General features: G+C 45.9%; 1 protein-coding gene across 3 annotated transcripts; it reads right to left on the bottom strand.

The window, feature by feature from the left end:
- Positions 1-36: 36 nt before the first annotated feature.
- Positions 37-9,713, bottom strand: st6galnac6 (ST6 (alpha-N-acetyl-neuraminyl-2,3-beta-galactosyl-1,3)-N-acetylgalactosaminide alpha-2,6-sialyltransferase 6). 3 transcript variants are annotated; one of them, XM_061699151.1, is made up of 6 exons: positions 9,572-9,713; positions 6,339-6,388; positions 5,769-5,969; positions 4,304-4,719; positions 1,722-1,829; positions 37-1,337 (listed from the first exon to the last, which is right to left on the bottom strand). In XM_061699151.1, the coding sequence occupies exons 2-6, from the start codon at positions 6,348-6,350 to the stop codon at positions 1,151-1,153; spliced, it is 924 nt and encodes a 307-aa protein (XP_061555135.1). In that variant the 5' UTR covers positions 6,351-6,388; positions 9,572-9,713; the 3' UTR covers positions 37-1,150. The 3 variants fall into 3 exon arrangements, with proteins under 3 accessions (XP_061555135.1, XP_061555134.1, XP_061555136.1); XM_061699150.1 differs by lacking the exon at positions 9,572-9,713 and adding an exon at positions 7,262-7,778; XM_061699152.1 differs by lacking the exon at positions 9,572-9,713 and adding an exon at positions 6,549-6,712.
- Between the last annotated feature and the right edge of the window lie 1,708 nt (positions 9,714-11,421).

The raw sequence follows: 11,421 nt of genomic DNA, 5'->3' as shown, positions 1-11,421 counted from the left end.
TGAAAAATATCAAACAATGTTGTACTAAAATCAGTATTCTCTTTATTTTCGCCAAGTAAACAACACGTATAGCAAATGAAGCAAGTTCTTCACCAAACAGGGAAAACAATCCTGCCGTCATCTGCAAAACGTCGACATCTTTACGAGTCGCTTTAACATTTTCAACATTTTCTGTCATGTTCAGCATTACGCAATCACTCACCATCAAATCAAGAGGTGCCAGCATGCACTTTTTCTGCAAATAAATTCTTTTTCTCCGTCCTGTGATCTTGCTTGATGTTGGGAAGCATACAGGTACATCTCAATAAATTACAACAGTGTCAAGAACTTAATTTAGTTAAGTAGTTTCAATTCCAAAAGTTCAAATCATTGTAGTGATGCACTACACACACTCAAAGTGAAATATTTCATGATTTTTTTTTTTAATATGTATAACTGTGATGATTATAAAGTACAGCAAACAAATTAAATTCACCATCTCTAGAAACTAGAATATTACGTAACAAACAATCAAGAAACAATCGAAATGATTTATGTAGCAATTATGCGTGAATTTGCCCTGGGAAAAGTATTTTCCTTTAATGAATAATGTCGGAGTACTGAAATAAATGAACTTGTCTCCCATATTTTAATTTGCTGAGATGTACCTGCAAGTGCATCATCAGTAGAGTTGCAAAGAGGCGGAACATTTCCGTGGAAAGTTAAGCTGGGGAATTTGGGAAATATTACAAATTGGAGGCTTTCCATGCGAATTGAGGGTAATTTGAGGAAACGATATAGATGTGAAAATCTAAACCTTTTTTCGTAAACCTATCTATGTCAAATGGCTGCTGTTGCCAATTGCTCCGTTTTACATTGTGCAGTATATCGAAGAGCCAAACTTGTCCATTTCTGTTGCGTTCCAATGGAAAATTTCTGATTTGAAAAATTCTCAGAATTTTGCAACCCTAATCATCAATACGTAAGAATACAAATATTGCACATTTAAAAAAAAAAAAAAAAAAAGAGGTTCCTTCAAATGGTGACCGCCTACGTGATCCTGGAAGGGCGCTGTTTGTTTTTTTGTTTTTGTTTTTTCTTCCGACCACCGTTCCTTCTTGTGATCCCCGAAAGCGAATGGCGTCCCGCATCCAAGCGTCCGTAAATTGTCTCACCAAGCGGGATGCGCAAAGGTGATGTTGTACTGATGCGCCCAGCGCCCGAACACTTGCTTCTCGGTGATGAAACGGTGGTGGCTCCCTTTCTGGTTGTTCTGGTTCTGCATGTATGTCACGCACTCGTCGGTGCCCCGCGGCTTGTAGTAGTGATACGGCAACTTCTTGGATTCCGACCTGTTCCTGCAAGGGGGAGGAGAACGTTTTGTTGGGTGAGGTTGCTCAAAGGAATCCTCCTCTTTGGTTTTTGAAAAGTCTGCCCCCGGAGTCTGTTTCACTCAGCAACATGACATTTGCTCGGCATGAGCAAAGAAGTCAGAAGCAGTCGAGCTTGAAAAGAGACGGGAAGTTTGCCATTTTGGTTTGAAATGGCCACTTTGCGGTCAAGTTGGCTGTTTCCAGGTATTCTTCAAAGTTATTCCTACACGATCGCTTTGGAAAATCCAGCCCCCAAATGTTTCACGGTTTCGCTTGGCACCATGAAATTTGGTGGGCGTATCCATCACGAGTACACGCAGAAAAAAAAAAAAAGTCAAAAAGACACAGAAGCCATGCAGCGATACTCACCCACAGTAACTAGGTGGAACCATCCCGTAAACTTTGATGTGGTCGCAAACCTCGATGGCGATGACCATGGTGAACCAGCCGGTGCTCAGCCACGAGTTCGATTTTTGTCTGCGCGAAACGAAAGAGTTTCAGAAGGAAGGAAGCGAGGTTATGCTGAAAGGAAAAGTTGGGACGCTGCAGGGTGGATGGAGAAGGGATTTGAATAAGAAAATAGAAGAGAGTGTAAAAATTCATGAGATTTGCGTGGTGTCCACTGCCATGGCAGCTGTTCGGTGGGGGGAAGAAAAAAAAAAAAAAAAAGCGACAAATTCCCCCACTAAATCCAATTACGGACCTTCCCGAAAGCGGCCCCCCGCCGACTTCCCTTTATCCGGTCGAGGGAGCTGCTCAAATGACAGACCAATTGTCGGGGGCAAATAAAACTCCCATCAATTCCGCACGAGCCCGCATTCAAAAAGGGTTAGGGTTAACATACCAAAAATGGTCTTTCAAAGATTTGGAGTTTTTACAGGAACGGCTGGCGCTGACAAAAAGTTGACGGACAGCACGAGCCTGGCGTGCGCTGACGTACGTCGGCGGTCATCCGTGACACGTTCCCGCCCTCCGAGCCCACGGTGACGAAGCACTCGGACTTGAAATCTCTGATGGATCCCAGTTCTCACTTCGGAAATTGCATCAAGTATTTGGACAGATAAGACGGGCTCACATCCCTCCCGTTTAAAGGAGGCAAATGTTATTTATAGAATTGCTTTGCTTGACACGTTGCCAGCGGAAGTTAGGACTGAACTTATTTAAGACCCTGACCTCACGGAAGGGGGCGATAGCTCTTTTCATCGTCACGTGTCTCACCATTTGAAACTTTTTGTCGACAGACGACACAAATCATCGGACGAGGTAAAGGACACGCAGGAGCAACTTTTGAAGTTACAATTGGCAACCAGTTGAGGGTGTACCCCGCCTCCCGCCCGATGATAGCTGGGATGGGCTGGGAAGCTTTACGACAGTTTTATGAGTTTATGGTAGAGAGAGTGACTCTGGTTGCAAATCATGCACAACTGTAAAATGGAGAGCAAGCGCAAAGGTTAGTTAGACTTTCAAATGGGGCCCGGCTGTTGATATTTGTCACGGTTGACTGAGAAAAACTCTTTAACCCGATGGCGGCATCTGTATGAATGACAGAAAGAGAGCCAATGAAAGGGCTTTGCGGTGAAGACCGAGAATTTCTACTGTACCTCTATTGCTGGATGACTAGAAGAACTAAAATACAGAAGTTGTTGATTTATGTAGCGGCGTGGCATTAGGGCCTTTTGGGGGTCCGCCCTCTTGACTTTGTTCTGGAGTAATGCAAAGCGGGATACGAGGGGGCGGGGGCGGGGGGGATGGGGGTGGTATTGCAAAGGCCAGGGAGAGATTTACAGTCGGGTCGCTTCGAGACCTGGGCCGTAGTAGTTGAGGGTGACGTGATTTGAGAATTTGCCAGATGTAAATATCGGGAATTAGGGGAACAGTTAGTTACGACATATTAGCGAAAGCAACGAAGGCCACCTGTAGACTTGTAAAGGTGCCTGGGGTAAATTATGCGCAGTATCGTGTGGCTAGTTAAGCGACATCTAAGCAAGGCAAGCCACTTCTTTTACACCTGGATAGTGATACAAATGAATGACTGTTAGCCTGGGCTATTTTTTCAATCGTCACTCTAGCAGAAATATCGCTTCACTGAGGAGGAAGACCGAGTGTCGTGTGTTTATTTGCAGTATAGCATAACACGGTAATCAGATAAGGGCGTGGGAGTTTATTGCAGGAAATCTTCCAGCAGGGTGCACGTGGAGGCCACAAAGCCACGGACCGATTAGAAGACAGCGATTCCGTACTTCCTCTTTCAAACGTTGTATAAGAACAGGTAGCTTTGTTCAGTCTGCGCTGTCTCTGCTGAGGCTGTTTCAGAATCTTAGTTTGTAGTGTTTATATACGCATTTGCGTGCCTAGCCGCTAGCTGCAAATTCATCTTTTCGCTGATGGGGGCGGCCCTATCCCCCCGTTACTTGCTGACAAACGTTTGCTGATAAGCAACACTTTCCGTTAGACAGGCCGCAGCTTTGGCTACTATAAAGTAGTGCTTTGGCATCATATTGTGGCAATGATAAGTAATGATGAAACTTTTTTTTAGGGGAACTCACTTTTTGTGAGTAGACTACAACTTAAACTAAAGTGCACAGGCAGCCGGTGGAGGGAGGCCACAATACGAGTTATGTCCCCCCGCTGAGGTTTTGCAGTTTTGAAGAGGCGAGCAGCAGCATTTTGAACCAACTGCAGATGTTTTCGGGACGACTGGCTGACTCCAAAGTCGAGTCACAAACTTGCAAAGTAGCCTGTTTGTGAATTCAATCTATCTTGTGGCATCTCGGTGCCACGGAACTGTGTTGAAGTGAGCAGAGGCGCTTCTTTCAGACAGGTCACAGCCCTGGCTAATATAAAAGTAGTGCTTTGGCGTTATACTGTGGAATTTGTGGCACTATTACGAATCAATTTAGGGGGAAATTTCATCTCCAAGCCCAATTTCACCGACTTTTTGTGAAGCTCACCTGTCTCGTCCCGTCTCCAGCTGGAACAGATTGTCGAATCTGTACATTTTGGCAGGAGCCACGGTAAAGCACGACACCCGCTTGTAGGTGGCGCCGATCCTCTGGATGGATCTGTACACGGTCGCTTTCGAGTCCTTGGTCATCTTGTTCGGAGGTCCCCAGAAGACGACGGTGCGTTCGCCGTCGGGGTCCACCACCATGAAGTCCCCGGGGCGCCGGACCACCCGGTACACGCTGGAGTGGGCCACCACCCGCAGCGTGGTGCGCCGGCCCACGTCGGCCTCGTAGCCCGCCGTGGGCGCGTCGTTCATGCGGATCACGCACTCGCTGCCGTCGATCTCCTCGCCCGCTTTGCTGCCCAGCACGTGGCTGGAGCTGCTGACCAGGGCGCAGTGCTGGCAGCGCAAGGTCAATCTCTGCCCGCAAGAGTGGCAATCGCAGCTCGTAACCGCACGCGGGTGGCAGAAAAGTAGGACAAGAAAAAGTGACGCAAACTACACATCCAATAAAACAATGCTCTCGTGCATATATTCGTTATCCTCTGCGAAAAATCTCTCTCCGTGTACAGCATATCCATATGTCTGTATTATACTGCCCCCGGGTGGCCAAGGCGCGCACACCAGAAGGAGCAGCACCATGTCCATTGAATGGACGCAAAACGAGCTGTCACCTATTCGAAAAATGTAAAGAGCCTATTTGACTAAAGTAAGGAGGAGAAAAGTGCAGATATCTACCTTCAAATGGGGGGAGTAAAAGTAAAGTCGCGAGATAAATAAATGGTAAAAGTACAGAGAAATGATTCATCAAAGAACTTGATTTTACAACAACTCGATTACAAAACAGTCCAAGCAAAATCTGCCTCGAAGCTTCACAGTGATCGTTCTTCCAAACTAGACCAGACTGAAAACCGACGATTAACACAAATGACGACGACTACGAAATACTTCCTATTTGTCCTTGATTACTTCCCACCAGGGATAGACCGATTACACTTTTTTTTAAGCAGATTTAGGACAATTTTGATGTACTGAATCCAAATATTGGGTCAACGTTTGGAACTATGGCCCCGGTTTTGTTGACACGTACGGGTATTTTCGCTTTAGAGGTTCATATTAACGGCGGTTCCTGCCCTGAATTTAGAACAATGATGACTTAACATTCAATTTACAGGTACTTACTTTGAGCAAAGTCTACTGTTCAATTTACAGCGAGTTAAGTTTTGAACCTTTGATTAATAAACCGTTTTAACATTTTGGCATAAAAACCTGACCTGAGCTAGAGAAACGAATGTCGTCATTTTTGGATTCAGTGATTCAAAATTGTCCGAAATCAGTTGAAAAAAACGCAGACAACTTACTTTTCTTGCGCTGTTTTTGTAAGCCAATGAAATCGGTATCGGTATTGCCCTAAAAACAAACGGTCTCTCGCTACATCCCACCCGTGGCGTTAAGGCGGTGGGGCGTACCTTGTGGCCGTAGACGGGCACGTAGTCGTATTGGGTGGCCCACGTCTTGAGGTTTGTGGGCTTGGGCGTGTGGTTTCCGGCCACGCGGAAGGGCGTGTAGGCCGTCTCGCCGGCGCTAGCGCTGGAGCTGTACAAGATGAACAGCGTCATCGGGATGAAGATGGCCGCCAGGATGGCCGCCCGCCGCATCTGCGCTCCCGCCTGAGGGTGAAGACAAACGTGCTGTAATTAATACCAACAAAACATTTGTCCGTGTCGTGTTTTCTGTTTCAAGTGGAATTAATGCGCGATGGAGTGTGTGCGCGCCCTCTAGTGGTACATGAAACAATTACTGAATTAAATGTCATGGACAGATGGTCCCAACACAAGTTTCATTTTGTTTCACGTCGGTCGTTCCTATGTTATATAAGATTATAACACCAACACATTGACCATTTAAAGCTTTCAACAGCCACTTTTTTGTTTCCCTTTTACCTCCCTGACCATGTGAATCAGAAAGTGAGGAGGATGAAGATGTGGCCCCCCACACGCCCTCGCCCGCGTGTGTGTGTGTGTGTGTGTGTGTCCTACCTTGGGCGCCATGCTTTCAGGTGTGTGTGGAGGTTCCGTCTGTGGCGGTCCTGCAGTATATGGAGGGGGGGGGGCAGTGTTTATTGAACGGGCTGATGTTCGCAGGCAATCAACGCAAAGCAACACATTTCTGCTCTCGCGATACGTGCTCACGGTCTCAGACAAAACGCACTCGAGAGGCAAAATGTGAGAAACGACCATGTTACTCACTCCGACGCCCGTCGTCGACTGCGCTTTCTCTCGATCGACATTCCCGCGAAGCTTTAATAATTCGTATTGTTATGATTCCGATGCGCTCAGCTCTTAAATCTGTGGGTTGTGTCGGCGGCGCCTCCCGCTGCAGCCCAGTCGGTTTTCCTGCGACACGCGCTGACGTCAGCGGACGGCCAGGACCGGAGCTAGCTCACTGGAGCGGCATATGAAGAACCCCCCCCCCCCCCCCCCCCCCCCTTCAAGGGAGCGATTTTAAAGAACAAAGGCTATTTAATTATCCATCCATCCATCCATCCATTTTCTTTTTCCTCACAATTAATACTTTTTAAAATATATACCTTAATATACATGAGGTGGTTCTCAGAGTTTTGACACCAAGTACCACCTAGAGTAATTACTTAGATACACCATTATTACATGAGCGTGCGGCAGCACAGAAGGGCAAAGTTATTTTATTCCTAAAATTGGAATATCATTTGAATATTGAATATTATAACATTAGGCCTCGTTTGAATATTCACCCTATTAAAACAAATTAATGATTCAAACAAAATGAACGGCACGTCAAAATGGTACCGAAACTTGTGTTTGAAAAGTGCAAAATCCTGGGCGACAACCTCACCCTCGACTTAGCGCAACTTCGCCTCCCACAGACATTTGCTAGCCGGCAAATAACTCAAAGCGCTGCTGTAAGCGGAATCCCAGCATACCCGTCGTGCCCGTCGTGTTCAGCGGAGAGCCAATCGCCGGCATGGAACGCAAGCTTTCCTTCCATTTCACTGGTGGACCGCGAAAGTATATCTCCTGCTGATAAGCGGCGCCTGTTCAAAAAGTTGTTAAGGGGTTGGAGATACTAAGTGACTGTGAGGAGAACCAGAGGTTATTGCAAAAGCTTCCCGAATGGCTCGCAACACGCACACGTTCGGAATCGTCAGGTTACGGTTGCTCTCGTGGTAGGCAAGGATTTCCCCTCTTTCAAAGCGTTTGTAGCACTTTGTGACTTGTTTTCAAAGAGATGAAACAACCGAACAGATCTGCAACCCACGTAAGCTGCTGGACTTGCAAATAAAGCAAAGTCAGATAACACAAAGTCAAAGGTACCCTGCGTGTTTTCCAAAGAGGAAAGGCATCCGTTGTTAAAGCGTCCGAGCTTCTCAAAGATCTCACGACGAAAAACGGACATTGGTAAAGGACAATAGACTACGCCGCGGGTGCTTCAAGGTCGGTCATAATGCCGAAGACTGTCGTCATGGCCTCACACGTGACGCCTGCAGAGGACGGGACCCCGCTTGTTTGCACAACGGGAATCACAAGACTAACCAAAGACCTCAGAGCCCCGCAACCGAAAGTGACACTACGGCAGCCGCAGCTCTGAATGTCACAGAGGTAGGCCAATCAGGTGGTACCGCCGTGATCGTGCCCGTGTGGGTCTCCGCTGCCCTGAGTCCGTCCAAAGAGGAGTTAGTGTACGCTCTAGTGGACACGCAAAGTGACAGTGAAGAGTTAATGAACTGCGTTATGATGTAAAAGGATATTTCTGGACCCACTCAAAGGTGCTATTGGGCTACATCAACAACGCTGCACGTCGTTTCCACAGCTTTCTAGCAAACAGGGTCCAAAAGATCAGTACTTGGTACAAGCCCATGTCAATGGTTTTGACTGTGCGTCAAGGGGCATGACTGTCAAAGAGCTGATTGCATCTAGCTGGTTCACTGGCACTGCCTTCTTGTGGGAAAATAAACTGCCCACTCCTCAAACGGTTGAGCTGGATCTGGTCCCGGGAGACCCAGAAATCAGAAAAGTACAGACAGTGTCACAAACACTGCGAGTCTTGCTGAGCGTCTGAGGAAAGTTCTCTTCATGGTCCAAAGCAATCGAAGCTGTAGCACGTCTCACAGGAAGAGCTAGACGTGTCCAGTCAAATGCATCGATTAGAGCGAAGGAACAAGAAAATGCCGAACGGGCGGTCGATCGTTCGGGATGTGCGGAGGCAAAATGATGGACGGGAAAGAAACCTATTGGACAGAGGGAAACGACTCCCACGTCCCAACAAACTGTTGAAACTGGACGTTTTCACGGGCACAGTTGGCCTCGTCGAGGTGGGAGGGAGACTCCGACATTCGCCGTGATTGAAATCAGATTTCCGGGAATGAGTGCAACCGTTGCTTCGTTCAGCCGTCAGTGTGCGATCCGCGGAATGGACTGTTTTGGCCCCTTTGCGACGACAGAAGGAAGGAAACAAGACGAACGAGGTGCAGTTCGACAAATCCGACGTGACCGTGGAACGAACTTTGTCGGCGCTCAAAATGCGGCCATAGCGGCCTCGGGTGAGCTGCGCACTCCGAGACTGAGCACTTAACCTTCCCGAAAGACAAATGTGACTTTGAGATGAATGCACCCCACTCCAGTCACGCTGCCAGATAAAGACTGTCACGAGTGTGCGGAATACCACTCGGTCACTCATGATAGATTAAATGATGCCTCGTTAAGGACTTTGTTCTATGAAGTCATGGCTACCGTAAACAGCAAGACCCCCTGACTGTTGATACCTTGAACAGCCCTGACAGTTTGGAACCAATCACATCGATTGATAGATAGATAGAGCTTCATATATCCAAACTCTGTGCGAGGGATAGGGTGAAAACTGTAAAATACCACCATAGAAGCGCTCCAAAAGTGTCAAAATATACTAATATTAACATGACATTTTAGGCAACACTTAGAATTAGGCACGCCCAACCGCTGGTTGTTGGAAAAAAAACAAAATCGATTTAAATATATATTTTCTTTCAATTTTACATCGAGGACACAAAAAGGCCCGTAATCAACTCAACGCCCACATACATACTATATATTGTGTAAATTGTATGTGTGGCTACACAGTCTATGTACAGTATGTTTATAAGCATTTTTTAACCGACTTCCACATTTATTTGGTGTGTTAGTCAAGCACAAAAAAAAAAAAAGAATGATATTTAAATATGTCTCATAATCCAAAGTAACTTGTCATATCGCCTTACTGTATGCGACGAAGCCGGTTGTGTTTTACGTTGTCACCGGGAAGACTCTGCGCCGATCTCCTGGGTAACCTGTTTAGCCGGTGAGCACCATCACAGCAAACGCAACGAAACTGAAATTGAAAACATCCGGCCGGATGTTCCCCCTCGGGCCCGCGACCTCCACTCCCACGCGCCCGGCCTGTGTCGTCATAATAAGAGCAGCGATACGCAATAGTGCTGAGTCGCCCCTCCGCTCTGTGGGGAAAAAGAAGAAGAAGAAAAACAGCAGAACGCAGCGTTGACCTTGAATCCCTTCCTCCCTTCCGTGGGTCAACCTCAGCTTTTTGCTTTTCCTTTCTGGGGCTGTAAAGCGGGCAGGCTGCAAATAATGGCTACAAATAATACACTTTTTGTTTTGTAATGTGCACTTTAATGAGGAAAAATAGCAAAAATAGTATTATTGTACTTATTGCACTCGCAAAACAAAGTTATGACATAATTAAATAGAATGGAAAGAATGAAATCATTTTTTGTCACGCTTCAATTCAACGGTCATTCTACTGCTCCTTGTGCTGCGTGCATGTTGGCCACCTGGGGGCAGTATTATGCATTCATCCCTCCATATCCATGACCGCGTATCCTCGAGTGAGACGCGGGTGTGCTGACTCTGGGACAATTAAAACATTAAAATACAACTTATTTGTTATTAATATCTTAATTCAACAAGTTTTTATTCATAAATGAAATATTTTTATTTTTAAATGACACTTTTCAATTCATACATTAAAAAAAAAAAAAACATTCCCAGGACTGACAGAAGCACAAACTTGCACAAAAATATCCTTAAAAACATCAGTCGACTAGTGCACTGAATTGTTTCACCAGTGAGGACAAAGAGCATACTAGTACACGGACGTAACTGGCGCTTGTACACCAGGAACTCGTCCGACGCCGCCCGGTCGGAGTGGTGATAAGAGGGCCGCGCTGCGATAGCGCCGTCTGACCACGGGGGGCAGGACGCAACGTGAAACACGGTACAGTAACTCAAGACGCATTGAAATAAATGGAAATACTATTAATCCTGCACAGCCACCCAAAAAACACCAACACAACAAATTTTTTTTTTCAATGTGGGGGCCGTATAATACTTCCTTCTTAAGTAAAATGGGCTCTTCTAAGCTCAGTAAGATGCAGTTGTTTTTCAAAGAGGATAAAGAATAGGCCTGTGGGTAGTCTTATATTGTCTGTCTACATGTGTTTCTGCACCATTGGCTTAAAATGTTTTTAACACCCGCATCATCGATGCTACTTTCGTTAGCCCGTCTCTGGCAATTTGCATCGTGTCTTAGCATTAAGCTAGTGGGATTTAATGCAAAGTGTTGTTTTTTTAAAGTACACAGCATGTAATTTTAATATTATATTTCACTGTAAAATATTGTTTTATTATTTAGTGATGTATTATTATTATTATTTTAGTGAGAGTCATGGTGAAGAATCCCGTGCTGAGGTACGCGCCCGACTTTATTCTGAAGGAGACATCAAAGGCAAAAAATGGCGGCAAACCACTACTTTTGTCTCAAGGAAGCTACATAATTCTACTCCACGTAATTCATTGGCACAAGATGGAGGCAAAGCTTTACATTTGTCTGAATTAAGCTTCTCAACTCACTTCAACGTAATTCACCGGCACCAAGATTCCACAAGATGTTGGCAAAGCAATCAATGAAGCTCCTCAACTCACTTGAATATAGTTCATTGGCGCCAAGATTCCACACGATAGAGGAAAAGCAATAGTTGTGTCTGAATGAAGCTCCTCAACGCACTTAAACGTGGATCATTGGTACCAAGATGCCACAAGATGGTGGCAGAGC

This window comes from Phycodurus eques, chromosome 15, assembly GCF_024500275.1.
Source record: "Phycodurus eques isolate BA_2022a chromosome 15, UOR_Pequ_1.1, whole genome shotgun sequence".
Classification (NCBI taxonomy): Eukaryota; Metazoa; Chordata; class Actinopteri; order Syngnathiformes; family Syngnathidae; genus Phycodurus; species Phycodurus eques.
This window is presented reverse-complemented; position numbering and strand designations above follow the sequence as displayed.